The sequence below is a fragment of the Engraulis encrasicolus genome, chromosome 24 (assembly GCF_034702125.1).
Source record: "Engraulis encrasicolus isolate BLACKSEA-1 chromosome 24, IST_EnEncr_1.0, whole genome shotgun sequence".
Taxonomy (NCBI): Eukaryota; Metazoa; Chordata; class Actinopteri; order Clupeiformes; family Engraulidae; genus Engraulis; species Engraulis encrasicolus.
Window position 1 is genome coordinate 46145793 of NC_085880.1, and position 27780 is coordinate 46173572.

Consider the following 27780-nt stretch of genomic DNA (forward strand, 5'->3'; position numbering starts at 1 on the left):
AGACAATTAAAGTGTACACTGTCTTGTCTACACAGCGATTTCAAGTTCTGTGTGCAGCCTGCAGGTATACTGTATAGTTTCTGATTTTTACACTGTAGTTTGGAAATCCATATGCAGACGGCGTGCATCAAAATGCGTTCATACTTAATCACTGCCACAATATCTTTTTTGAGTTTGTGTGGGCCTTTGTAAACAACCACATGGCCATGCTGCTATTTCCAAAATAATTAGGCCCCATGATTTCTGACCCGTAATATGCTAGCAGCAGAACCTAAAATAATTAGCACCGCATAGCACCACACAAACATGTTTACTTATTCATTTTACACTACCAACAGTAATTTGATTGGGGGGTACGCTTAATGCAAAAATGTGTTCTCTGTTCAGGAAGCACATCAATTATTTGTATCTGATATAACCCTTCACCGCACCATGTGTCTAGTCCAAATGCTTACATGAGACTTAATACATGTGGGAACTGCCATAGAGATCATTAAACAGCCTGTATGATAATGGTTCCCGAACTGGGGGCCAGGACCCATATGGGGGTTGCAGAGGTAATGAAAGGGTGTCGCTGACAAAAGGGACATTGCATGAAATCCATAGTTATTAGATATATTTGCTGTCCTATGGATTTCTAGCAATATTAGCGGACTGTTAATGGATTTTGTCCGTTAATATTGCTAGATTTTCCATTAATAGTTTATTAATATTGCTAGAAATCCACAGGGCAGCAAATATATCTATTAGCTGTTAACCTGTAGATTTCCCTTTTTATGCAATATCCCTTTGTTCTATGCAATATCCCTTTGTTCTATGCAATATCCCTTTGTTCTATGCAATATCCCTTTGTTCTATGCAATATCCTTTGTTCTATGCAATGTCTCGTGAAAATATTCTTCATTCCAAAAGGGGGTCCCTGCTGAAAAAGTTTGGGAACCGCTGCTGTGCGGAACAGGACGCCACAGGCAGTCAGTCAAATAACATTAACATGTTCCACAACAGTCTTTGTGCAACGCTTTTCATTCCACTTTACATAGTTGAAACCCTGATTTGTTTAGATGGGCTGCATCATATCCTGTTTAGCCTTCTGGGACAGAACTGATGAATTCCATATACGCATAAGCGAGTGTGTGTGTGAATATGGTGTATTGTACTGTATGTATGTATGTATATCATAGATAATCAGCCGGTGAGAGATTCTAACCCCTCCCCCTCCCACTCACACACACACTTACACACACACACTGCATGCCACAATTAAAATCTCCTCAGTGCCATAGTCATATAGTTAGTACATCGCCACTGAATGCAGGTTTATACCCGAGCAATTACATCCTATTGATTAGGCTAAATGATTATTTTCGCACCGCTAAAGATAAGAAACTCTTATTTCATATGGAGGGAAAAAAGACAAGAAAAGAAGAATAGATATTGAAGAAGCAGTAGCAGAGGAAGAAGTAGAAGTGGCTTGCCCTGTCCTTCACCTCCCTTCACACTACTCTGCACTCTCATTGCACATGGCGGCCCCTACACACTACACTACACTACACTACCCTGCACTCTCATTGCACATGGCGGCCCCTATACACTACACTACACTACACTACACTACACTACCCTGCACTCTCATTGCACATGGCGGCCCCTACACACTACACTACACTACACTACACTACCCTGCACTCTCATTGCACATGGCGGCCCCTATACACTACACTACACTACTCTGCACTCTCATTGCACATGGCGGCCCGCCAACATGGCATCACACCAGAGCGCTAAGATAACACGTTTGTTTGGATGGGCTGCATCATATCAAGTTAATGATGATAACACGCCGACTTGAATTGTCTATCACGTTTGTGTGTCACGAATTGAAATGTCAACTTGTGCTCCACAACGCCCTCGGAAAGGTTAGGTGTAGGCTTGGTTTGGTTTTGGTCAGGGCACAATTTCGACATTTCCCTTGTTTGTTTAGTCATGGCACACCAGAGCACTTTCGTGTTCAGCAACAGAAATTTGCTGCTACGGCAACAGAAATCCTCAGACAAGGAGGGAAAACCTGCACAAACCTGGTCACATGACAAAGGTGCTTTACTTGCAAAGGCATCGTACCTTAACGCGGAAGACACTAGCCTGAAATAAATGCACCTTTGCTTCATTCCAGTCCGTGTGAGCAAGATAGTGTAGTGGAGGACAGGACAGGACTTCAAGTGGAGTGGAGGACAGGACAGTGGAGTGGAGGACAGGACAGTGGAGTGGAGGACAGGACAGTGGAGTGGAGGACAGGACAGTGGAGTGGAGGACAGGACAGGACTTCAAGTGGAGTGGAGGACAGGACAGTGGAGTGGAGGACAGGACAGGACTTCTTCAAGTGGAGTGGAGGACAGGACAGTGGAGTGGAGGACAGGACAGGACAGGAGAGTGGAGGACAGGACAGTGGAGTGGAGGACAGGACAGGACAGTGGAGTGGAGGACAGGACAGTGGAGTGGAGGACAGGACAGTGGAGTGGAGGACAGGACAGGACAGTGGAGGACAGGACAGGACAGTGGAGTGAAGGACAGGCCAGGACTTCTTCAAGTGGAGTGGAGGACTGGCCAGGACTTCTTCCTCTTTGCATGGTATTGATCAGATGGAAGTGGCCCTTAATGAAAAATCCGGCTAAACCATTTGTCATTGACCAAACGACCTTCTCCTCGTGACCCATCTCTAACGACCTTCTCCGCACTAATGCTAACGGCGGTGTCAGCACCTGGGAGAGAGAAGGCATCAGTGCATCATCTTTCAGTATGTGTGTGTGTGTGTGTGTGTGTGTGTGTGTGTGTGTGTGTGTGTAACAATCTGTGTGTGTGTGTGTGTGTGTGTGTGTGTGTAACAATCTGTGTGTGTGTGTGTGTGTGTGTGTGTGTGTGTGTGTGTGTGTGTATCTATGTGTGTGTGTGTGTGTGTTTGTGTGTGTGTGTGTGTGTGTGTGTGTGTGTGTGTGTGTGTGTGTGTGTGTGTGTGTGTGTGTGTGTGTGTGTGTGAGCGTGTATGTGTGTGTGTGTGTGTGTGTGTGTGTGTGTGCGTGCGGTCACAGCCTGACCTCAGGGAGGGCGCCAGAGGAGTTAATCCCTAATAGACAGCAGATCGCCACGGCAGCGGAGAACGGTGACCACCTCTGTCACTTCAGGTAAATGTTAGGACTTCAAGAAGTAATTACGCTGATTCCTGCTGTACCTGCCCCACTACTTTAATCCAAAACAAACACACACACACACACACACACACACACACACACACACACACACACACACACACACACACACACACACACACACACACACACACATTTCGTCCTCAGCTCTACTGCCTCTACACAGAGTGTATAAACACAGATTACCAGCTGACTAAGCTTTCTACAGTACGTACAGCAGCTGTCTGTGTACGCCTCATTTTACTGCCTCAGTATACTGTACCAAGGGTATAGAACAGCATACCTCGGTTTTTCTCCTTTCTTCTCAGCTGAGTGAACTCTCTTCTGCTGCTTTCTAGGTATCTGTGAAGTTCCGTCTCTTTCCCTTCATTGTGTTCCTTCTAATTACACCACCGCCCAATTATGTTGAAACTCCATAAAAGTCCATCAGGCCCGCGCATCTACCGATAATAAAATCTGTGCAATTAATCAATTTAATTAACTCTGTGTATTGTGTGCGCCTGTTTAAAACAACTTAGGGCGATGGTTTATGCCCACCATCATGGGCTTGACAGCAGGATTTATGATGTTGGGACCTGCACACTCAAGGCCCATTGAGTTCAGAGTTAAAAATGACTTAAGCGGCACGCTTAGCATACAGCATACAAGCCATCGCAGCAGCTGAGGCACTCTGTCATTTATACTCTCAAATGTCGATGGCGCACCCAACCCAACCTCTTAAGTCTTTTATTTTTTTTGGTAAAGAAAGCCCAAGCGCTTTGAAATTGAGATAATTACTTGACTGGGTTAACAATAATTTACCTCATACAATTTCCTCCTGCGTAAGTGGACATCAGTCAGTACAATCTATTACAGCAGTGTTTCATTAAACAATTAGAAAAAGGTGAAAAGGTTGAACAAATTTTCACAGAGGAACAAATTGAGTTGAACCTTAATAAATGCAGTTGCAACGTCAATGTGTAAATATCACTACCATCAGCATGTGACAAAATACAGGTACCTAGAGCGTGAATGATTCAGAAAGGGTTTGCAAAGGATTATCGATTCCATTTAGACATTACCTCCAAAGGATCAGTGTAATGTGCCACATTAGTCTACTTAATTGCAATGAGTTTATCCATTTAGTTAGTTCAGTTTCTTATCAGTGCAATAGTGAAGACCAGTGCACTATGGGTGAATAGGCAAAGAGATGTGGGCTCTAATCACCAGAGCACTATGGGTGAATAGGCCAAGAGATGTGGGCTCTAATCAATAGAGCTCAGCCCATTACAGCAGCATACAAAGACACACATGCAAGAGGATAACCCCCCCCCCCCCAAGAAAGCTCATTACTTAACAGACAAGTCCATAATGTAGTGCTTCTGTTGTTAGTCTACTATTATACTCTTCTGCATTTAGCCCATTTTATAGAGAATTTGACGTTTTGTTAATTAAAGAAGTATTCATTAAAGAATAAAGTATGCCTTCTGCATTTGGCATGTTTCAAAGAGAATTTGGTAAGTTATTTTGTCAATCAAAGAACCAGTAAAGAAGTATTCATTAAAGAATAAAGTATGCCTTTCTTTACATCTCATCTGTTGTGCTTGTCCCATATTACATTACATTACACTTACAGTGACGTACAGTAAATACAGGGTATTGGTTACAGTCCCTGGAGCAATGTGGGGTAAGTTGCCTTGCTCAAGGGCACTTCAGTCATGGATGAAGGTGCTGGTAAGGGTAGGATTTGAATGTAGTGGAAAGCGCGCACATCCAGCAAAAAAGCATAAGCAGGTGCCAAATAAAAAAAACGTCATATGTAGGAGCGGGAAAGGATGCCCGAAGAAGATCTATGATCGAAACGTTGCTCCTAATAAATTAAGTCTTTTGCAAGCAGTGTGCAGATCCTTTCCCGCTCCTACAAGGGTGGGATTTGAACCGGCAACCCTCTGATCTAAAGGCCAGCGCTGTAGCCATTGAGTCATGGCTGCCCCATATAGCACCCTCTCTGATGTGAAGGGGCCTATCATTCAGCATTCACTCCACACTCTCACTCATACTGCAAGCACTGCATCCATTACTTTGTGACATTTTCAATACTTAATTGCCAACAAGCGCAAAAACTTTTAGCCACTTACAAAACTGTAATGGCATATAATAGCATAGTGCTCTGTCGAATCTCATGCCTCTTAATACCCCCTCTGTCATTGTCCTGAAATGGACACGATCTTCTTATTATTTAAAGTAATAGCAAAAGGGGAACAAAAAAGATCGTCGTCAAAACCACAGTCCTGTGTAAGAGCGAATGCAATTTGAGCATCATTAAGCCCTCTTGGCTGGGTGGACTGAATATGCAAAGGGCCAGGCAGGGAAGCTGATGGGAAGGGACAAAGGGGTCATTTGTCCCGGGCCTAGGGAGAGTGGGGGCCCAGAATTGAATCCCAATGACACTGTATGCATATTAAATGGGGGGCCCTTTCAGATGACTTTGTCCTGGGCCCAGCCAAAGCTGTCAGCGGCCCTGGGGCCAGGGAGCGGAGCGTTAAGAGCTCGTCTCGTCTCGTCTCGTCTCCATCAGTGGAGGCCGGAGCTGCAGCAGAGCAGGCAGAGCCCACCACTGGTGCTGCCACAGGCCAGAGCAATTGATCACTGACAAAGAGTGTCATTAGCTGTAATGTGAGCGGGAAAATCCATTTTGATCCGCAGCATGTCTGAGTCTGATCCATTCCAACACCCACCCCCCCAACCCCCCCATCCCACAATCACCCAATCCTACCCAACTCCTCCCCCAGCCCGTTTTTTATAGTTGAGTGGATGAGGTTGGGGGGGTGTATGGTGGTGTTGTTGCCGCTCTTGGTAAAGCTAGCTTCATTGTGTGAAGAGTATCATTTTCATCAAAGCCATATGCATGGAGGTATGGATGAATGGGCTGAGATTAGCCTGTCTGAGTACAATGCATACAATGTGGTGGCGAAGGGCTATGGAACATACTGTATCTTAAATGTGTGTCAACAATAAGGAGCCCATACTGTCATCATCACATGACTCATCCCTGATGCTCTATTCAAACGGGTTAAAAGGGTTTGAATTTAGCAGAGACGACAGAGAAAGAGGTATGCTTAGAAAATTACAATGACCATTAGAAAAATGCATTAGGTCGTTATAATGACCATGAGAAAAATGCATTGGGTCGTTACAATGACTATGAGAAAATACATTGGGTTGTACATAAATTAGGACAAATCTCATGTGTGTGTTCATGTTTAGTGTGGCTCTCCCCTTGATAAAACCTAAAATATCAGACAGAACAAAAAATGTAAATCAATGTGTCTAACATTTAGTTGAGCTAAGTCTATTTTTTAATTATTTGTTCAGCAAATAATTGGAGGCAATTTCATGAAGCCTGGGCTGCCTGTCCAGACCTTTAACAGCTGTAAAGCATTGTCATTCACATCCTTTCCAGTGCTGCATCGTCTTGGGTTAACACTTAGCATAACAGGCTGAGCCTTTATATTGTGATGCAAGATGAACAAGCCCATGGGCCTAATAGAGGAATATATCTCAGATATGTTTCAGTGCAGCAGAACAGGCTCTTGACAACCACTGAGCATGCCAGGTGAATTTCTTAAGCATGGACGCCATTTTGTTTGTATAGCCCTTTTTTCCCATTCTGGGTGTAGATTTCTCAAATCCGACCAAAATTAGCCTTCGGACCAAGTAAGTCCGAATGAAGTCCCACACAACAACTAACCAACAACTATGATTTCTCGAAACCCTCAGACCAACGTGGTCCGATGTAGGTACGAAGTAAGTGCGATGAAATTCCAACCAAGTAAGTTCAGATGCACGATGAAGTTTTCGGAAATGCACGGAGTGTCTCGCCTCAGCTCGGGTGCATTTGTCGCAAAGCAGTGACGCTGTACCACACAGTGCCTGTCAAATTCAGGCTATACATCTATCAAAGTCCACAAATCTTTGTCAACACAATCATGTCCCCAACTTCACCCCTCTTCAACTGCAGTTACCAAATGCGACATTACAATCCACCATGTATTATTTTTACTTAGGTTTTGCATATAATGTTTAATATTGTAGGCTATAGCCTACCACTAATATGGAAGCACGGTTGGTGGGTGAGTGGTTAGAATGTCAGAATTCCATACACGTTTGCCGTTTCCTTATCGGAGGCGTGAGTTCAATCCCCGGTGAATATAGCCCTAGGCTATATAATAACCACCCATCACATCTTTTTTCCAGAACGGCAAGCGAAGTCATTCTCACGCTCATGGGCAACGCAACACTTTCAACAGGTCATGGCCAGGCAGATTGCAGTTAAATGCTGCTTGAAATGATAACTGAAATTACGTTTGAGAATTAATAAAACATATCAGAATGTTTATTTAATTTTCCAGTCTGCACGCGTCTTTACGCGCAACATAAGCGGGTGGAACTGCCATTATTGCCGTTGTACATAAAGACGCGCAGGAAGGGACCTATGGAAGGGGCCGTTAATGTCTGTAAACATGGCACATTCAAAGTCCTTCAACGTCGGAAAAGACCTGTTAACACAATCATATCCCCAAAATCCACCCCATTAAATGCAGTAACCAAATGTCGGTCTACACATCACCATCAATGAAGAGCAATGGGCGGTGAATGGTAAGCGCGAAGGCATTTTCAGTGTGACAAGATTTCGATTCCCTCAGTAAGATAGGCCTACATTAAACGCAGGTGCCTATTCCTCTGCGCAACTGTTTATCCAACCTCTGTGTGTGTGCGTAAAGTGGCCGATCCACGCGTGCTGTTGGGCGCGCTTGTGGAGCTCTGGCATCCGAGAGTCTTTGCCTCACAGCCACGCACGCAGTCACATTAAGGCCAAGTCAAATTGCTTTTCACCTGTATTTTACAAAAACACAAAACGATGGCCCAATTCACACAGATAGAGAAAGAATGACACGATGCGCTGTGTTGTTTTCTGATCCCCCTGACTGCACTGCACTTAGTGCGCCACGGGCCATGGCGCTATTTGGAGTGTGCTCACTGCTGAAACAACATTTGCTTTAACAGTAGCCTATTGGCCGGCTGCTTGTGACAGACTTGTATTACAATAGTAGAATTGAAATGAAAAGAAGAATATGAATACTATGACATAAGACCTAGTAACGCGAAGAAGTGTCCTATTCTTGTCATCACGCTCGCATTTCCGAGTGCCTTTCCATTACGCACTATTTCAACATACTAGGGCAGTTGCATAATGTCCATTTTTTGAACTTGTTGTAGCCTACGATGTAGTTTGGAGTTCTTGTGGACTAAGGCATAGCCTACAATGCAAGGAATAGGCCTACAAGAAGGATCACCGCACACTGGTGCCTTTTAAAAATAATAGTGAACAGCGCATTTCGCAATGGCAACTTATAGGCTACATGTATTTCCATGTAGCCTATGCTTGTTGGAGTTTAATCAAAATGTGCTATTGGCTTTGTTATGTGTGGAGATATGTGAGCAATTCAATAATCTGCATTCATGCGAGATGCTGCTTTTGGTGTGGGTTCAAATCCTGATGGTAATCAGGGTGTCTACAGGTTTGACCAAGTCAAAATTAAGACATTTTAAGACTTTTCAATACCATTTTCCAAATAAAATTAAGACCAACTCGCGGCGTTTACAGGTTTTAGCAAGTCAAAATTAAGACATTTTAAGACTTTTCAATACCATTTTCCAAATGAAATTAGGACCAACTCGCAAGATCATACACAGGTTCAAATGAACTATACACAATGAAACTTTACACTAAATAAAATTCAATTATGCGTTCTAAATTACACTACATGGCTACAACTCCCGATTTCGGTCGCGAAGTTCATCACATGGCTGAAATTAAGCTCCACAAATTTAAGACATTTGGGTTGAAAATCTAAGACAAAATAAGACTTTTCAAGGCCTTATTTGGCGAAAATGACATTTAAGACTTTTTAAGACTTTTTAAGGACCCGCGGCCACCCTGGTAATCAAACGGTTCTTTTTTTGGCGCAGCTTTGATTGATCGGAGCTTGTGAAGCACGATAGTGGAACATATAATTTCCTACTATATTTGGGCAATATTTTTGTCCCCTATTTGAATATTGTGTTGGTGGGGTTTTTTTCAGCCCTGTTCGTAACATGACTAGACATTAGGTGTAGTATGGGTCAGAGGCTTGTGCACTTGGTGGCAGTAATCGATCGATGTTGCTTGAACTCTGCCTGAACCCGCCCCAAACCACGAGCAAGAGTGATGTGCTTCCCAAAACAAAGGTGAACTAGCTAACCATGCTATTCGTTCCAATTCCGACAGTAGTACTAACGAACAGCCCCTACTTTGTTTTGCAGCAACACCTGAGTCGTTCGCACCAACATCGGACGAACGACTAACTACATTACTTGTAAACATTGGTACTTTGTAAGTCCGAACGAAGTGTTCCAGAAACAGTTTTGTCGCACCTGGGTCGTTAGTTGCTACCTTAGTTAGCAACGAAGGTTTCGAGAATGTTAGCCCAGGCTGAGGCAAGTGCCTCGAATCTCACATGTCACATCAACAATAACCGTGGCCTCTGGGGTTGAGTATCTTGCTCAAGGACACTTCAACACACAGCCAGCAGAAGCTGGCCCTCAACCAACCACACTCCAGTACCCAGATGGGCACTCTGCATCCACTGCCACACTACTGTCATTTTCTGTGGGCGTTTTTTCAATCTGTTTGTTGGTTTATTTCTTTCTCACTCAAAGATCTCAATTTAACTCTTGTTCTTTTACAACACACTCTAAGATTTCAAGCCTCAACACTTGGTGTAGCAACAGCTTACTAAAAACAATAGCCATACTAAGCTACACTAAGCTGTGCCAAGCTGTATTTAGCCTATGTAGCTTCAATTGACTACTTTGTTCATTGAAGGACTCGTAGTAAAACCATAAAATTCTTCTCAATGGCAGCTGAGCTTCTCACCTCTCCCTTAGACTCCCTGCAAAGCCCCCTTTGAGAAACACTATAATAGAGTAAACCCAACAACCATATTCGTACATGCCAGATGCTTATGACTCTCATAGTCAGAGGAGACTAACGAGGTGAAAGATGGGGTGTAAGCATGTACTGGCAGAGCGTATAGAGCCCTATAATGTAAGGTGCCTCAACACCCTTATGTGAAGACCAAAATAGAAGTGAAGATAGAAACTAGAGTGTGCTACTACTACATGCAGGATCAGATGGACTCGACAGGTTCTCTTAACTATCCTCAAAGTGGCCGACATGTTCACACTAACAAACAGACCGTAAGGGAAATGAGCGGGCACCAAGCAACACTTGTGACTATGTGCACATGTGAATCTATGGCTGAATGATATACTGTACCATAGACTCACATAATGGTTGGCTCAACTCATAAAATACACATTGTTTAGTGGCGGTACTGGTGTGAGAGGTGGCGTCACCAGTGTACTGCAAAGTGTGAAAACAGCAAGGACATGTGTAATATCCCTGTCAAGGCTCTGTGATCTCCGCTAGGCTAACAAACACGTCTAGGGAGCAGTAGCAGGTGCCACAAACAGGTTGTGTGAAGAAGCTGCCGTAGCTAAGACTGGCTACATGCACGCTAATTAGACTCAGCGTGTTAGCATGCTACACCGCAGGGTTTCAGCTAGCAGCTAGTCGACTGGTCAAGCAACACAAGCACATGTGGGCAACACTTTGGCACAGTACGAATGCCCTCAAACTCAAACACTATTACAGTATTATAACTCAAAGATTATTATTACTCCAAAATACAATTATTGTAAGATTCACAATGATTGCTCATACCAGCAGTGTATTGCATGCGTCATATCACAGCTTGTTTGAATAGTTGCAAAGCCATCTTTCAAATAATCCATGTACCTCTCAGAGGTTGCTATTTCTCTGCAACGTGGACTCACACAAACAGATGCAGGCACACACACACGCACACACGCACGCACACACACACACACACACACACACACACACACACACACACACACACACACACACACACACACACACACACACACACACACACACACACACACACACACACACACACACACACACACACACACACACACACACACTGATTTCTCATAATTTACAAGGTTCAAACTTGCACAGAGCATCCACACTACACAGTACCCCATTAGAATAAGTGTGTTTGGGCCATTTGGCCTTGCAGGCTGCACACATATTAGTGCCAGGAGAGTCTGGCTAGCACAGACCAGACCTTGATGAAAACATGATTATCTGCTGCAGAAGATATGCCAGAATTGCCTGATGAATGCAGGATGATCTGAACTGGTGTTGGTGGTGGTGTTTCTGTCTGTCCGTGAGTGTGTCTGTGTGCGTGCGCGCGTGTGTGTGTGCGCGCGCGTGCATGCATGTTTGTGTGTGTGTGTATGTGGTACACTAGTTGGCAGATACTGTGTAATGAATGTGTGTGTGTGTGTGTAACTGTGCATGTGTTTATATGTGCACTCATTACCCACCCAGCACTAGAGGAAGCTTTCGCTCCGATACTGTGTAATGAATGAATGTGTGAGTGTGAGTGTGTGTGTGTGTGTGTGTGCGTGCGTGCGTGCGTGTGTGTACTAGAGGTAGCTGTAGCTCTAGCAGTCAGGGCCTTCACAGGATCCTTCGAAAGAGCTCAGGGTGTTTCCACATTAGAATAGACACAGTTCTCAGTTCTCAAGGGACGCCTTGTTGTTTTGCCACTTGGTCTGATGAGTAAAACTAATCGAGTGCCACAGAAGTGGCAATTTGGAAGATTAAACTGGTTTTCAAGTGACTACTGGATCGCAGGACATTCATTCACAGCAAACAAGCAGAGAGAGGATGGCGGTGGTGGCATTGGGGTAGGGGTGGCACACACACACACACACACACACACACACACACACACACACACACACACACACACACACACACACACACACACACACACACACACACACACACACACACACACACACACACACACACACACACACGGTAACCACAAGCAAAGAGAGGGTGGTGGTGGCATTGGGGTAGGTGTGGCGAAATGCAAGATTACTGTGTAAAGTTTCTCAGTAATCACAAGATACCGTAGCCGCGTGAGGAGAACCGAAGAGAAAAATGAGAAAGACGATCCTGAAGTCTGAACAGGACTGACTGCCTGAGTGACTGAGTGTCTAAGTGATTGACTAGACCAGTGTTTCTCAACCTTTTTTGCCATGAGCTTGCTTGAGCTTGATGGCAGTCAGAATATCTGCAGGAAGGGTATTCAGCGGAGTGGAAGGTTCAGGTGTGTGTGTCTGTGTGTGTGCGTGCGTGCATGTGTGTGTGTGTGTTACCATGTCAGAACGCTATAAAGGACTTTTTTAGGAAAAGCACAAAAGCACAACAAATACCTCTTAATGTATGTCCTCTACAAGTCTTCTGTTGTCCAGTCTTGCACTTTAAATGTCTGTATGAGCACTGTCTATGTCCATACTGTCTTAAGTCCATGTATAAGTACTGTCTATGTCTATACTGTCTATGTCCTTACCTTAATTAGTCTATGTCTGTATGGGAAAGCAAGAAATGTAATTTCAAATTCTTTGTATGACCAGTGCATGTAAAGAAATTGACAATAAAACCTACTTGACTTGACTTGACTTGTGTGTGTGTGTGTGTGTGTGTGTGTGTGTGTGTGTGTGTGTGTGTGTGAGGTGGGGGTGAGGAGCTAAGGTATGGAGGCCAAAATAGCTCTCTGGGAAAAAGAGTGGGCGAAATAGGAGAGCTCGTGACACACACTGACAAGGGACTAAAGGAGAAGCACACACACATGCACTCACGCACACAGACACACACACACACACACACGCACGCATACACGCACACACTGACAGTGGTACTAAAAAAGGAGCAGCCAAGTCAGCAGCTCCAGCCTTCAGCCAAAGGACAGGAGAGCAAAAAACACAGACACATAGACACACAGACACACAGACACAGACAAACACACACACACACACACACACACACACACACACACACACACACACACACACACACACACACACAGAAACACAAACACACACACGCGCGCACACACACACACACACACACACACACACACACACACACACACACACACACACACACACACACACACACACACACACACACACACACACACACACACACACACACACTAAAAGCCAAAGGACAGGAGAGCACGAAACGCTGATCCATGTAACACGCAGGAGACTCAGGGATGAACACAAAAAAACCCCGACAAAACCCGACAAAAATACAAAAATGTGGAAGGCCTCCTCATCATCTGTGTGTGTGTGTGTGTGTGTGTGTGTGTGTGTGTGTGTGTGTGTGTGTGTGTGTGTGTGTGTGTGTGTGTGTGTGTGTGTGTGTGTGTGTGTGTGTGTGTGTGTGTGTGTGTGTGTGTGTGTCTCCACCTCATCTTTGGCCCTGGCGTAGTGAAGGAGGGAAATTTAGGAGGGAAATATTGGCTGCCTTGCTGCCAGGCCCCTCTCTCTCTTTTTTATCTTTTTCATTTTGTTCAAATCTGTCATTTTGGTGCGCCGTCCTTCTCCATGAGAGCTGAAGCATGAAGCGTATAACTCACAGTATTGTTCAGAGCACTGGGACAGCTGATTGCCCTGGGGCCACATAACAGAAACTTCCTAAGTCTGAAATCCTATCTTATCTTGAGATAGGAAGGGATTTAGGCATTTTGGTATAACAGAAGGAGGTTTCCTAACTTAACTTAGGAAGAAATCCTATCTTATCTTAAGATAGGAATATAGCCATTCCAGAAGCATCCTAATTCAGGAATATCTTAACTTAGGATGCCTAAGTTAGGAGACCATACACCCTGTCCTAAACTCAGGATACCCCTGTTACTGGTGCTTTTTTTGCATTATGCACAATGTCAGCAACATGGGGCATCAAACCAAAACACCTAGAGCAGTGATGCCTGGGTTAATGGGGGCATTTTGTTTTCAAGAGAGAAAAAATGGCACTGGTACGGTTACCACAGTTGCTTCCCAACCTGGCAGGCTACAATTCCATAGTTGCCTGATGTAGGTTTAAATAATTTTACCATTTGAAGCCCGTCATTGTTCTATCAATGCAATAGCCTACCTTTATTTAGAAATTAAAAAAGAAAATAGTTTGAAAGCCAAACACATTTCCTATTAACAAGTGTAGCCTTTGAATTAGGCCTACTTTGACCATGGGGTTTGCACATCCAAGACTGATTTTGCAACGTCCAACAAAAAGGCAACTGACTTCACGTAGCCTACGTGCTGATGTTGTGACAGGCTTAGCACAACGTGCGATCCCTCGCCAAAGTCTCCTCTCAGGAGTTGAACAGGACAAGTTACAATGTCTAGGCCTACTAGGTCTACTGATGACTTTATAGACCACACAAAACTAATCAATTTGTCCTTACAAAGTTAACGGTGTATTATGCTAAACAGGGTTTAGAATTTCTAGGTTGCGTAGCGTTGTTCATAAGTTAGCCTATTTGATGATCCGATTCCTCTCGCTCTCCCTCGTCCTCTGTCAGTGCAGTCACACAGGCGTACCTTGCTCTCCCTCCCTCTTCCCATCTTCACGCTGTCATTCAAGAATGTTTCTATGATCAATAAAATGTCTTTAGTTCACTACACGGAGGCATCCCAGAATGATGACTGTTTTACACGCATTGTTTAGGCTGACAGTCGATGTGACTTGTTTCGTCGCCCGTTTCATTGCTTTGAATAAGCTACTTGATGATGGGAATTTGCACATTGTTAAAACAGCATTCCGGTGGCGGATTTGCGACGGGAACTGCTAAACTGACAACACGGCTATGAGGAAACTTTTAGGAGTCTTAGCCTACATGAATGATGGAAATGAACGCCCTCCTTTTGTTCACTGTATTTTTCGTCCGTAATTATTAATAATTAGGCTACGCGTTCTCCCCCCAACACGTAGCCTAGGCTACAACTGGCTGCCCGCCGCTTCAAAAGTGAAGTCGTTACATTCTATAAATCTCGTGCACATTCGAAATGGCAGGAACAGACACGACCAATCGGAAAAATCAATATGATAGAGGAGTTAGGAATTCCTAATTTAAGATAGGATGGGGGGGCAAAAATAAGATAAGAAACGGCTAGGGACTTAGGAATTCGTTCAGTAATAGGAAGTTAGGATTTTTCCTATCTTACTGTTCCTATCTTAAGTTAGGATGAGCATTTAGGATTTTTCTTTTATGTGGCCCCTGGAAGCCAAATGGGTCACCCTCTTACAATGGGGGAAAATACAGAAGAAATTTTGGAATAAAAATGGTGCCCATTGTTGACAATAATGATCCTCTATCAGAAACTCTATCTTCAATCTCTCAGTTCATCATAAAAGTACACAAGGGGTTCCTAAACCTTTTCTGCCCATTAAGAATATTTTTTTTGCAATTTTCACGCCCATGGCAAACGAATGCCCAACCCTTAGCGACACGATAGGGCCACTAAGTTCTTAATATTCGTAGAAAAAGTAAAATTGTGTATCAACCTTATAAACGAGTACTGTTACTAACTAATTTATGGAGTCCTGTTCACTGGGTTTTCCCCCATTTTTATAAAAAGTCCATTCTGTCCTTGGGGGTCCCGACAACTAGCCTGAATCCTACTGACTGATGTAGGTAACTAGTTAATATGCAGACTAGTGAGTCTGTATGGAGCTGGTGGTGAGAGCCATATGTGGTGTATGTGTGCTGTCCATGGCTGGCCTGGCTATAGGGCATACAGGTACAGGGCATTTGCCTGGTGGACTGGCCATAGGGCATACAGGTACAGGGCATTTGCCTGGTGGACTGGCCATAGGGCATACAGGTACAGGGCATTTGCCTGGTGGACTGGCCATAGGGCATACAGGTACTGGGCGTTTGCCTGGTGGACTGGCCATAGGGCATACAGGTACAGGGCATTTGCCTGGTGGACTGGCCATAGGGCATACAGGGCATTTGCCTGGTGGACTGGCCATAGAGCATACAGGTGCAGGGCATTTGCCTGGTGGACTGGCCATAGGGCATACAGGTACAGGGCATTTGCCTGGTGGACTATTGGAGATTTTGGCCTGGCCTTCCCCTTTACGATGGTATCAGGCGGACTGGTCTTGGCTGGAAAGGCCCGACCTTATTTTGTATCCCAGTCCAGCCCTGGTGCTGGTGAGTCACAACTTACAGGAGGAAGTGGTGAAAGCGTGATAGCGATACTGAAAAATGTTCAGGAATTCTTGTGATATTTGAAAGGCCATGTTCCTTCTTTGATGAATAGAGGTGGAAACCATAACATGATAGGAGTGCAAATTCAAAGAGGTAAGGTTAGTGGAAGGAGGAGGGGGGGTAGGGGAGTGGTGGGCTCCTCTGCCCTTCAGGAATATGTATAAACGGCCTTCAGTGAATTGAAAGTCGTTATCATGAAACATCTCCTAATAGCATAGCTTTCTTCTGAACATGCTACAGGGCACCATTGACCTGCTTTGAGCCTTGCTGATAAATTAATGGAGCGAGGTAAAAAAAAAAAAAAAAAGGCTGAGCAATTTTTGATAAGTATCGCAAAGAAGAAAAGAGGTGACTAGAATGACTAAAGTGGCTCAGGTGCATGTGTTATCTGAATTTTAAAAAAAGTTCCCAAAGAAAATATTGAAGAGTATGAAGAATATGACATGCATTATGCAGAGAACATTCAACATTTAAGGCGGCGACATAGAACAGACCGACAGCAAAGCCCTCTGAAGATATTCTAGACATCAGGCAAATACAATTCAAACACAAATGTATGAGCAGGCTACCAACTATTTAAATGTTGTCATCAATTGTGAAATTGTCAAACAAAAGTTCAAACATTTTTTATTTCTTTAAATTTTTTGGGATGGGGTTGCATGAGTCGGTCTTGACTGTGCTGGGATATCTTAGCTGCAGTCGCCTGTTGACTACTTCAGAGAGGATTCCTTTGCAAAAGACATACACAGCACTCGCTGGAAGTGACGGCTGAGCATGGCATTAGCACGCCAAAATATGAGTTGTCTACTGTTCACAATGCACAGCGTCTGGTGCTTGTATTTCCATGTCCTTCACCCCAAAGGACAACAATCACTATACAATACTTTGGTTAGCATGAAAAGGCTGGTGTCCCATCAACATTACTTACAGAATTAGGAGACTGTTGACCAAACTCTTCTACTGAACTGACTGCCTCCGTGTCATAGTCAACATGGCCGCCGTTTAGTGCGTGCAGTGTCCATCATTCAAGCACTGCATTTTTCCGCCATTGTTAGGAGATCATCCTGCCACTTTCAGTGCACTGGCTCAACTGAAATGTTCAGCGTGACCACCCTCGGGACTGAAAAACAGCGCCCGAAGTGCACAAGTGCGGCATTTGAGACACGGCCACAGACTTTTAAGGACAGCTTTAGGTTCTGAACATGCAGAAGTTTGATAGTTTTACTTCCCACTAGATGAGCCTCAGAGCTCAGGCCAGATCAGTAGTTTGCTTCAGTGGACACTTATGGCAAATTTTCTCTTTTTGTTCTCTGAATTTCTCTTTCATTATCCTAATGATCTATAATTACTCCATAATGATTACAGTTTAAGGCATTATTCTGTAATAGGGGATAATTGGGAGTGTCATTTTTACTGGTGATGAATAAGAGAACAGAGGTGGAGATAAAAGATTGTAATGAATTAGGAAATCAGCATCGATGTACAATTAATGTCCTACCTAATTTTCCACAAGTGAGGTGTGAGGTGTATGCAAGATGTAATGATGTGGGGAATCTGGAGAGAAACGACTGCTGTTGTAAAGTAACACATCGACAGAAAGGGCACCAAATAGCCTCTTGCTGCACATACAGTAACAACAATACAAACAAACAAACTGACGAATAAACAAAAACAAAACTGCTGAGGCTTCGGGAAGAGCCAACACCATCGCCACACACACAGACACACCCCACCTTCCTTCATTCACCTTGCATTTGCTGATTTACTTGGACTAATGGTACATGGACTGCATTGATATAGCGCCTCGCAGGGCACCACCCTGCCACCAGAAGCAATTTGGAGTTTAGTATCTTGCTCAAGGACACATTGATGGGGTCAGGCAGAGTGGAGCTTGAACCTGCAACCTTCTGGTTGCCAAACTGCTCCTCTACCAGCTGAGCCACCAACGCCCCATATTATATTTCATTATTCAGCATGCACTCCTCCCCCCAGCAGCACACAAACTTTTCTTTTTTAGTCTTCCCCATCTTGTTGCATATGTTTTTTTTATTTTCACTTTCATTTTTATCCCTCCTTTTCCTAAAGCTTATGCAAAGCAGCAGATAAACAAAAAGTCGGTGTAATAGCACACTAGCTATTTCTTTATATTAGGCACTAGCTATTTCTTTGTATTAGGCACTAGCTATGTCTTTATATTAGGCCTGGCAGTCGATCGACATGGGACCGCGAGGTCATGCAGCTAGCTCTGCAGGAGAGGCTGAGCTATAGGGAGGGAAAGTAATCTCATCGCCCCCTGCTGGCAACGTTCCAACCCCCTGCAACAAATGAATGTTTTTTTTCTTTGAAAAATTACATCTCGGCCCTGACGACGAAGTAGAAGTAGTGGCAGTCATATTATGGGCATGTTGGCCCGTTTTATCGAACCAGGTGGTAAAATGTTCCGTTTTTCACTGATCTGAGCTGATTTTAATATTCTTTAAAAAGCTAATACAGAACTACACTGACTGGCATGTGTGGCTTGTTTACTCCATGTAATTAGCATAGCCAAATTAGCATAGCCAAACATGAGCCAGAGAGGTGGTTACTCGTCACCACAGAAGCCATCATATCTACTAGAGAATTTAAAACCATACCAAAATGATCGCGTGTATATATGTGTAATAAGAAGACAATGTGGAACTCATAGGATTACAAGAATGTGAAGATATGCGAAGAACTTGCGTTCGTTCGCGTTCATTTGTTTCTCTGTGTTGTCAACGAGGCGCGAAGCACAGCATGCTGGGAGCTGTAGTCCGTTTCCGACCAGATTGGCACAATTTCTATTTTTCTTAAAAGGGCAAAAAATGACTTGAGATTTTCACAGGTAGTAGTTCATGCTATTGTGTATGCTGAAAAATGTGTCTGGTGTTATAGTTCCAAGTCATATCTTTGTGGGATTTTTTTAAAAACTTGTCTATGGGAGTTTCAATAGGATCACCCTGGTGTTTGGAACGTAACCGCTAGGATCGCTGTTTTCCACTTTCCCTCCCAATGGGACTCTTAATGCTAACAGCAGGAGAGGGGGAGCTATGGGAATCTTAATGCTAACAGCAGGAGAGGGGGAGCTATGGGAATCTTAATGCTAACAGCAGGAGAGGCTGAGCTATGGGAATCTTAATCTTAATAGTGATAATAATCATTATGGCTTACCTGTTGAGGCTTCTGCTCTGAGTTATATGTTTGAAGAGCTGCTTTGGGCTTTTTTAATTTGTTTAGTTTCCGTGGCCTCAGGGCCGGTTTTTAGCATAGGCCGGCTAGGCGGTCGCCTAGAGCGCCATGTGAAGAAGGAGCGCCGAAATGGCGCTCTCCTATGCGTAATTTTGCGATATGAAGTTTTTTTATGAAGTCGCAATCAACTAAGCGTGGCGAAAGCGCTCCTCGCGGCAAAGCGCCCCTCAGCCAATAGTAATATCTCTTCCAACTGTCTCTGGGAAGTCTGTGAACCAATAAACAGACAGTTCTGAGAAAGGGGGCGGGACGAGTGACAGCGTGCGATCTATCACTCGAGAGACAGAGGGGGCAAGCGCAAACAGTAGTGCTGCTCTGCTGCATGGAGATTATTATGTTCTCATTAAACCACTCATTGCATGATGCAGGAGTTTCAGAGGGTGTTTTGGAACTATGTGATTTAATCAGCAACCGTTTGTGATTATGGAAAGCCTAATAGTTATGAGGTTACTATTTGGAATTAGAGAGAAAAAGAGCTTTGTTTTTGATCAGAGAAATCGCTAGTTAGCATGCTAACATTAGCCAAGTATGCCAAGCAATGAAATCCAGTAAAGTAGCTGTTAGTAGCCTACTCACTACTCACTAACACCCACCTGATATCATAATAGGCCTACTTGCTTAGGTTGACAAGCAATGTAGTAACACTGGTGCAATGTTTAAAACAATTTTAGCTGCCATATCTCCTTCCATCCACATGAATTACCTGCTTGTTGTAAGCTTAAAAAAACATTAATTTCCAGACCAGAATGACATAGCCTACATTAATCATGTAACAGAACCATGCACAGCAGACAAGTGAGGCTATTTACTATATTTTGTATATTATGAAATTCAATAGCGTGACAGCTCTTCTCCCTTTCTCTCACGCTGTCCCTCCAAACACATAGGCCTAGATAGCCCCCTTCTCATTCTCCTACTCACAAATGCACCACTATTTCCAGTCCAGAAATGAAATTGGTTTGGAAGACAGCACAAATGTGTAGCTTATTAAAATTGTTATGCTGCCATGCTTTGTGATGCTGTAGATAGTGTAGATCAATGCAGACCTCCTTGGTAGGCTTAGCCTATTGTCTACACATGCATTTTACATGCAAATGTACTGTATCACTCTCCTGGCATTTCAATTTCACGTTACAATTCAAACACATTGATAACCTCCCTCTCATCTGGGGTTGGGGGCCCCACCACCATCACATCCAACACACCACACAGTGAAGCTACTTTCATGCGACTCAATCTGATGTGTTGGTCGCCTGTCAAAAAGAACCACAAATCCATTTGATGAAAAACGGTTATTGTTCTTGATGCCATTCTTGGGGGGGGCAGAACTCAAACTCGCCTAGGGCACCAAATAAGCCAGAACCGGCCCTGCGTGGCCTGCTGTGTGACATTCTTCACGACAAGTCAAACTGTTCACTTCTTTGCATGTTTGCCTAAGATCCAGAGCAGTGTAATAAAATCAAACATGAGCTGGAGGTGAGCACTTCTCTCTGCCGGTATTGAGCTGAGCACCAGGGCCGCTGCTAAGGCTTTGGAGGCCCTAAGCATAACTGGTCAGGAGCCCCCCCTCATAGTTAAATAATAATAATGGAGGTGAATGAAGCAGATTACCTGGAGGCTTTGCTTTACTTTGAGGAGGTGAGAGCAGACGTGGCTTAGCCCAGTCAAGATGGGCTCAGTCGGGTTAAAGGATCTGTCTGCAGAACTGATGCATGGTGACATGTCCAAATCCCACAGAAATGGAAAGTTAGAGTGACACTGCTTTGAATTTACAGTTGAAGTGAAATGAATACTGGGGGATTCTTTTTTCATTTTGCATTATTTGTATTTACACTTTATAAGAAGCAGTGAACTGCCCCCCGTTATGCAGACTCTGAAGAAAACATTTTACCACAACGCATTAGCCTACCAAAATAAAGGTCTTTTTGTATTATTATTTATTTAATCTAGCAGTCTGCCAATCACCACCTTGCCAATTAAGGACAACTTTGACCATCTTTGTTTCCTTGATTGTTTGCTTCAGTAAATGAGGGTGGGTGGGTTCTGTTTTGAGGATTAGTGCTCTTTGTTTGCGTAGTGTGGTTGCAATTGTACTTTGTTCTTAAAAACACCAATAAAATGTGTTAAAAGAAGAAAACAATTTACTTAGCACTTCTGATCACTAACTGTTTTTGGTGTGGTTTTTTTGGCGGGGGGGAGGGGTACAAGCCTGGTTTACTGTCTTTTTTATCATGGCATATTTGAGTATGGGTGTGAAAACTCAAAAGATTGTGAGAGGGGGGCGATGGGCGATGGGGGAAATCATAGTTTTATGGAGATCAATAACTAATTGCCATTCATGTGGGCTGCTTGTATAACGACTTTCTGTTGTCTGCTGCTTTCTTTTATTCAGAATAAAGAAAAAGGACATTTATGTAACTCCAATCAGTCTCCCTCTTCTCTACCTCTTTATTATTTTCATTCAAGAGCTTCATGCTTCTTTTGTGAAAGCTTTTACGAGTCATTTTAGCGACCAAACTCATGGATTCACCAACGGCATCAAGTCTTCTCCCTCCCCAGTGAATACCATCAACAGATAATGGTCTGAAAATTGCACAATCTGGGATTCATTCCCAGAGAATGAAAGGAGAATAACTAAAGCAAAAGCCATCTTCTTGTAGACCTATCCCACGATACAAGAATACGTACATGCTACATGTTAGCATAGAGAGAGAGAGAGATAAAAAAAACCTCCTCCTCAGGCACTACTACTAGTGGGAAGCTAAATGTTCTAGGTCAGTAACTTTATTGCTCGTGTGCAGGGGGAAAGGGATTTACTGTGGCACCTCCCTGATTGTTCATATCCCTCTCGGTGGGTGATCCACAATATTTATTACTTTCCCCCCAGTCTACACCGTTTACCCCGCACTAATTTATAACAACGGCTCTCTCACAGACAAACACACACACACATGCACACGCACGCACGCACGGACGCACGCGCACACACACGCAGACACGCACAGTGACAACATGGAAGAGTGCATAAGAGGTGGGGCATTCAGTAGAGAAGAGTACAGTACAGTGGAGTACATTACCCTTCAAAGGCAGAGTGCAGTAAATAGGGCCTACGCCATCATTGAAAGGGAGAAAAATGCCTTCAAAGCTTTAGGATTTGGTTGGTTATTGTAGTTACTGAATATTTGGCATAGCAATATGTCTAAAATGGGTCAAATTTGGACCATAAAACTTTGTCACGAGATAAAGGAGGTGTAATAAAGACCATCTTCAGTAAAGATAAACACCGTATACAGTAGTTACTGCACTGTGCCTTTGTAGGGCAGTACAGTGCAGTGGAGTACAGGGCAGTTCAGTGTAAGCCTGCATGTGCTGCTGCAGTTCTGCTGTAGGCAGTGCAGGTATGAGGGATACTCAAGACACAGTGGGGAAGGGGAGAGCGTAACAGAGGCAGGACATTCAGCAGTACAGTACAGTACAGTACAGGAGCGTAACAGAGGCAGGACATTCAGCAGTACAGTACAGTACATCAGCGTAACAGAGGCAGGACATTCAGCAGTACAGTACAGTACATCAGAGCACCGAACAGCACAGGGCTGTCCACACACGCATGCACACACACACACGCACGCACACACAGTGCGAGGGAGGTGGGGCCACTGGATACACTTGTGAAGGTGAGAACAAGCAAATGGGAGCAGAGGTCTCATCTCAGGCTAGAGACTTGCCCAGAAAAGAAGAGTGCTTTGGAGGAGAGAGGCCAGCAGGCAGGCGGGCACTCGCTTAAAAATATTACTGCAGAGATAGAAGACAGAGAAAGAGAGAGAGAGAGGAGAGAGATAGCATGCCAGCGACAGTGGCATAGGAAAATAAACAGAAAAGAGAAGAAATGGAGAGATGGAATAGGAGCCGAAGAAGAAGAAGAAGAAGAAGAAGAAATAGGAGAGAGAGAGAGAGAGAGAGAGAGAGAGAGAGAGAGAGAGAGAGAGAGACAGAGAGACAGAGAGAGACGTGACAGAAGGATAGTGGAAGAAACAGTGAAAGAAAGGAGAAAAAGAAAGAAAGTAAGAAAAAAAGAAAGAAAGAAAGAAACCAAGAAAGAAATAAAGAAAGGGAGAGTAAGTGAGATGAGATAGTGGATGAGTGGGACGGGGAGTTAGAAACTAAGAAATAAAGAAAGGGAGAGTAAGTGAGAAGAGACAGTAGATGAGTGGGACGGGGAGCGAGGAGGTTCTTCCTACCTGACGGCGTTGTCCATGCGTGAGACGGTGAGGTAGGCGGCCAGGTTAGCCGTGTAGGACGAGCAGACGATCAGGGTGAAGAGCCACCAGCTGCCCATGACGATCCGCAACGCCACCGAACTCATGATGGAGTCACCGCCTGGAGAACAGGAAACAGGAAATAGACACAGAGAGTCACGTCTGGAGAACAGGAAACAGGAAATAGAGTCATAGAGTCACGTCTGGAGAACAGGAAACAGGAAATAAGGTCAAGGTCAAGGTAAACTTTATTATCCCTCAGGGGGAAACTCAAGTGGTCAAAATTTCATATCTCCTCAAGACATACTACAACACATAGACAGCAGCACAGACCTGTATTAACCTAGACTGGCAATGCCCCTCGAAATTTTCGGATTTCTCAGAGCCTCAGAATCGTAGTCTGCCATCTTGGTGGAGACTCCCGTAATTACGTAATGACGTCATGCACCAATGGGTTTTTTAAAAAAAATAATATTTTTTTGCAACACTGGTTCACTAGTAAAGTTGGACCAGGCCATGTGTAACGTCTTTAGAACAATAGCTCTAGTATAAATTAATGTTCTAGAAAAGTCTTGCTCTCAAGTGGCTCGTTATTTTCACAGCAGCTGTGCCGTGTTGTTGCTAGGTTACCTTCAGCGTCCTTTTGGGGGGGCTATTAATAATAGGACAGTTAGCTTTACTGAAAACGTACGGCTTATTTAAGAAATATACATACCTATATACATAGTTGTCATTACATCTGAGTAAAGTACATAAAATAAGCTTTATACGCGTAAGCATGGCCGATTCAGTGTCACAAATATCCACAAACCTGCATAAGCGGCAACGAAAACAGTCGGCTTCAGGGTTGCCAGATGATACTGATTATGTTTTGCCCATTTTTACCCACAGACCGCCTTCCTCAACGGCCCGATTGGGCGGGAAACCGCCCGATTTGGTAAGACCGCTCAGCTTCTGGCTCTCTAATAAAACGTTTGGTGGTAGTGAGGGTAATTTCATTAGTGGAGTGAGAATTTAGACGTTACGACTTGTCAAAATCTTACAAAAAATGATTGAAACCCACTTTGATAACGTTGCAATCACCGTTTGAAATCGTATGCATTCCTATGGCTCACAGCTGCGATAGTCTCCACTAGGCGGAGCTACGTCTGTGGGAGGAGCCCACAGGGCGCGAAAAATGCAAAGATGGCTGCGCCCAGTCAATCCGAAAAGCTGCCACTGGCTAGAACCGCCCATTGCCAGTCTAGGTTAATACAGGTCTGTGGACAGTAGACGCTGGACATACCACATTAAAATAAATAGACACAGAGAGTCACGTCTGGAGAACAGGAAACAGGAACTAGACACAGAGAGTCAGTGTGGTAACCAATAGAAACCATGATCCATTCCATATAAATATCAATACCCAATCACTATCCTGTGGGTCACAGAGCTGTGGAAGGAGTCAGCGGATGGTCACCAATGCAGCATGCAGCATACACGCGCGCGCGTGTGTGTGTGTGTGTGTGTGTGTGTGTGTGTGTGTGTGTGTAACATCTAACTTCTTGCTCTCTCTCTGCCCCCCCCCCCTCCCCCCCTCTTCCTCTCCCTCTCCCTCTGTCTCTCTCTTTGTCTCTCTCTCCACAGTTCTCTTTTGTTTTAACTTTTCCAGTGGCTTTGCAGCTCTGGGCTCGCTCCTCAAATTGACGCACGGTAGATTTTCTAAAATGTCAGTATGGGATTTCTACTGTGTGGATAAAGTCAAAGAAATGTCAGCAGAGAAAAAAGTGAGATGAAAGAGAGAGAAAACATTATTATAGTAGATTCGATCAGCTCATCAAAACCCCTTTGTGTGTGTGTGTGTGTGTGTGTGTGTGTGTGTGTGTGTGTGTGTGTGTGTGTGTGTGTGTGTGTGGGTACAAGTGTGTTTGTCCGTATGTGTACATATGTCTGTATGTCCACATGTATGTGTGCGAGTGTCTGTGCATGTGTGTTCCTGTGTGCGAGTGTCTGTGCATGTGTGTTCCTGTGTGTGTTCCTGTGTGTGTGTGTGTGTGTGTGTGTGTGTGTGTGTTCCTGTGTGTGTGTTCTCTGAGATGTCTAAACAGCAGTAGAGTAGCGAGTAGTGAGTGGTGTGCTGCGATCCTGGAGGAGGAGACTGAAGAGAGAGCTGAAGAAAAACTCCACTTGAGCAGGAGGCAGCCAAGGGCAGTCAGGCCTCCTCAAGGGCAGTCAGGCCTCCTCAAGGGCAGTCAGGCCTCCCTGGGTCTCTTTAGGGCAGTCAGGCCTCCCTGGGTCTCTTTAGGGCAGTCAGGCCTCCTCAAGGGCAGTCAGGCCTCCTCAAGGGCAGTCAGGCCTCCTCAAGGGCAGTCAGGCCTCCTCAAGGGCAGTCAGGCCTCCTCAAGGGCAGTCAGGCCTCCTCAAGGGCAGTCAGGCCTTCATGGGTGGGGTGAGGAGGAGGGAGAGGAGGGAGAGGAGGTGGGAGAGGTGGGGTGTGGAGGAGGGTGAGGTGGGGTGAGGAGGTGGGAGAGGTGGGGTGAGGAGGAGGGAGAGGTGGGGTGTGGAGGAGGGAGAGGTGGGATTTTGGAGGAGGGAGAGGTGGGAGAGGAGGAGGGAGAGGTGGGGTGAGGAGGAGGGTGCGGAGGAGGGAGAGGTGGGGTGTGGAGGAGGGTGAGGTGGGATTTTGGAGGAGGGAGAGGTGGTGTGAGGAGGAGGGAGAGGTGGGCTGAGGAGGGAGAGGAGGAGGGAGAGGTGGGGTGAGGAGGAGGGAGAGGTGGGGTGTGGAGGAGGGTGAGGTGGGATTTTGGAGGAGGGAGAGGTGGGGTGTGGAGGAGGGAGAGGTGGGGTGAGGAGGAGGGTGAGGAGGAGGTGTGTGAGGTGGGATTTTGGAGGAGGGAGAGGTGGGGTGTGGAGGAGGGAGAGGTGGTGTGAGGAGGGAAATGTGGGGTGTGGAGGAGGTGTGTGAGGTGGGATTTGGAAGAGGGAGAGGTGGGCGGTCAAAATGACAGTGCTAAAGTAGACTGGCTATGTGTGTGTGTGTGTGTGTGTGTGTGTGTGTGTGTGTGTGTGTGTGTGTGTGTGTGTGTGTGTGTGTGTGTGGTGCTAAAGTAGTCTGGCTATGAGCCTGCCTACACAAATCCACTCAATTATCATCTGGCCGTCCCCCACCTTTCCGCTCTTCATCTCTCTCTCTCTCTCTCTCTCTCACTCTCTCTCTCTCTCTCTCTCTCTCTCTCTCTCTCCCTCGTTCGGTCCTCTCCTTGTCTCTCTTCCTCTCTCTTGCTTCTCTTCCCTGTTTCTCCTTCTCACCCCGTCTTTCTCTCTCTCTCTCCTCTCTCTGTTTCTTTCTCTTGCCCTCCCTTCAATTCATTGATAGCTTTATTGTCATGATTCATTAAAGCAGAGCAAAAGCTAACCTACCCTGCAACAAAGTAGTACTAATAACAGTAAAACATACATTAAAAATAGAAAGAATCTCTCTCTCTCTCTCTTCCTCTCCCTCTCTCTCTCTCTCTGATTTTATGAACAGGCTAGCAAAGTGGATAACTGCCACTCAGTCAAAATATGAGACGTATTGCAAAAAGCCCAAACAAGTTGCCAAAAGTGCTTAAAGTTGGTGCTTTTTATCTGCTTCCAAGCTTTAAAAAAAGAGAAAAGAAATAGAAAAAGCAAAACATGTCCTTTCATTTAGTGGTGATGTCAAACGGTTTGCATCAGGTTCCAAACCGCAGTGCCTATGCCATGCCCTTGAGTAAGACAATAGCAGAGTGAAATGACAATAACAGAAAGCCTGGAGCTTGGAAGCCTGAAAAAAGAGAAGAA

The 27780-nt window shown here is 44.7% G+C and overlaps 2 protein-coding genes across 6 annotated transcripts in view; one reads left to right on the top strand and one right to left on the bottom strand.

Annotated features, from left to right (window-relative positions):
- Nucleotides 1-27780, top strand: part of LOC134441793 (glutamate receptor ionotropic, delta-1-like) — a 304090-nt gene that overhangs the window by 199392 nt on the left and 76918 nt on the right. The gene's annotated exons all lie outside the window — the stretch shown is intronic.
- grid1a (glutamate receptor, ionotropic, delta 1a) overlaps nt 1-27780 on the bottom strand; it is a 655667-nt gene that overhangs the window by 18125 nt on the left and 609762 nt on the right. For all 5 annotated transcript variants that reach the window (XM_063192185.1, XM_063192184.1, XM_063192186.1 and 2 more), the window contains one exon: nt 23962-24100. In XM_063192185.1, coding sequence (XP_063048255.1) covers nt 23962-24100 — 139 coding nt within the window. The remainder of the gene's footprint in view (nt 1-23961; nt 24101-27780) is intronic.